Here is a 732-nt window from a genome sequence, read left to right on the forward strand (position 1 = left end):
GGCAGAGATCAGAATCAAATAACAACCAGATTTTTTGTGTTTTGAAAAGTGATCAAACTCACCATTGGTTGAACCCTGCAAGACGTCAAGGAAAACATTCAGCTGGGAATTAGCAATGTTGCTAATGTTGACATTTGTGACATTGACATTGTTTAGGAAGTTGATAGTGTTTGCATCAATGGGGATGCTGAAAACACACTGAATCAAGCTTGGTTGTATCGAACCCTGGATATTGTTTACATTGGGCTGGGGGAAAAAAAGGATATTGATCCATATATCAAAAACATTTGATAATTCCACATTCTTGTAAAAATGGAAAAGGTCTGTAAAAGTGGTCAGACAGTATGCTAAAAAATATAATCCTTACTACATTTGTTGTCAGCAGTGTATTATTTAAGAGTGTTGCAGTCCGGAAGAAGAACCTGCCATTATTATTGCCACAGACAAAGATGATATTGAGGCCCTGTAAAAAAAGATGGGATTTTATTATGAGAAGAAACTAAATGACCCTTGTAATCTGTTAAGTGGACAGCCGTCAGCATACTGCATCAGTAATGTGAAAGCGGGATGAGGTGGTTGGTTTCCAGCTAGACAACAGAACTAAACAGTTTAATCACTAGCATGAGACCTTTAGTGTGAAGGGGTGGGGAAACCTGCCCTTACGTTGTTGAGGTTTGGTTAGTTAAGAAATTCGGTAACACTTTACTTGAAGGGGTGTGCATAAGACTGACA

At 38.4% G+C, this 732-nt stretch overlaps 1 protein-coding gene across 1 annotated transcript in view; it reads right to left on the reverse strand.

The window, feature by feature from the left end:
• Positions 1–62: 62 nt before the first annotated feature.
• Positions 63–732, reverse strand: part of LOC107577562 (uncharacterized) — a gene marked incomplete at its 3' end in the record, with an annotated part of 4,267 nt that continues 3,597 nt past the window's right edge. The window contains exons 5-6 of the mRNA XM_016263624.1: positions 368–463; positions 63–246 (exon numbers count right to left, since the gene is read on the reverse strand). Of these exons, the coding sequence (XP_016119110.1) occupies positions 63–246; positions 368–463 (280 nt within the window). The remainder of the gene's footprint in view (positions 247–367; positions 464–732) is intronic.

Source organism: Sinocyclocheilus grahami, unplaced genomic scaffold (assembly GCF_001515645.1).
Source record: "Sinocyclocheilus grahami isolate Dianchi unplaced genomic scaffold, SAMN03320097.WGS_v1.1 scaffold6372.1, whole genome shotgun sequence".
In the NCBI taxonomy this organism is placed as follows: Eukaryota; Metazoa; Chordata; class Actinopteri; order Cypriniformes; family Cyprinidae; genus Sinocyclocheilus; species Sinocyclocheilus grahami.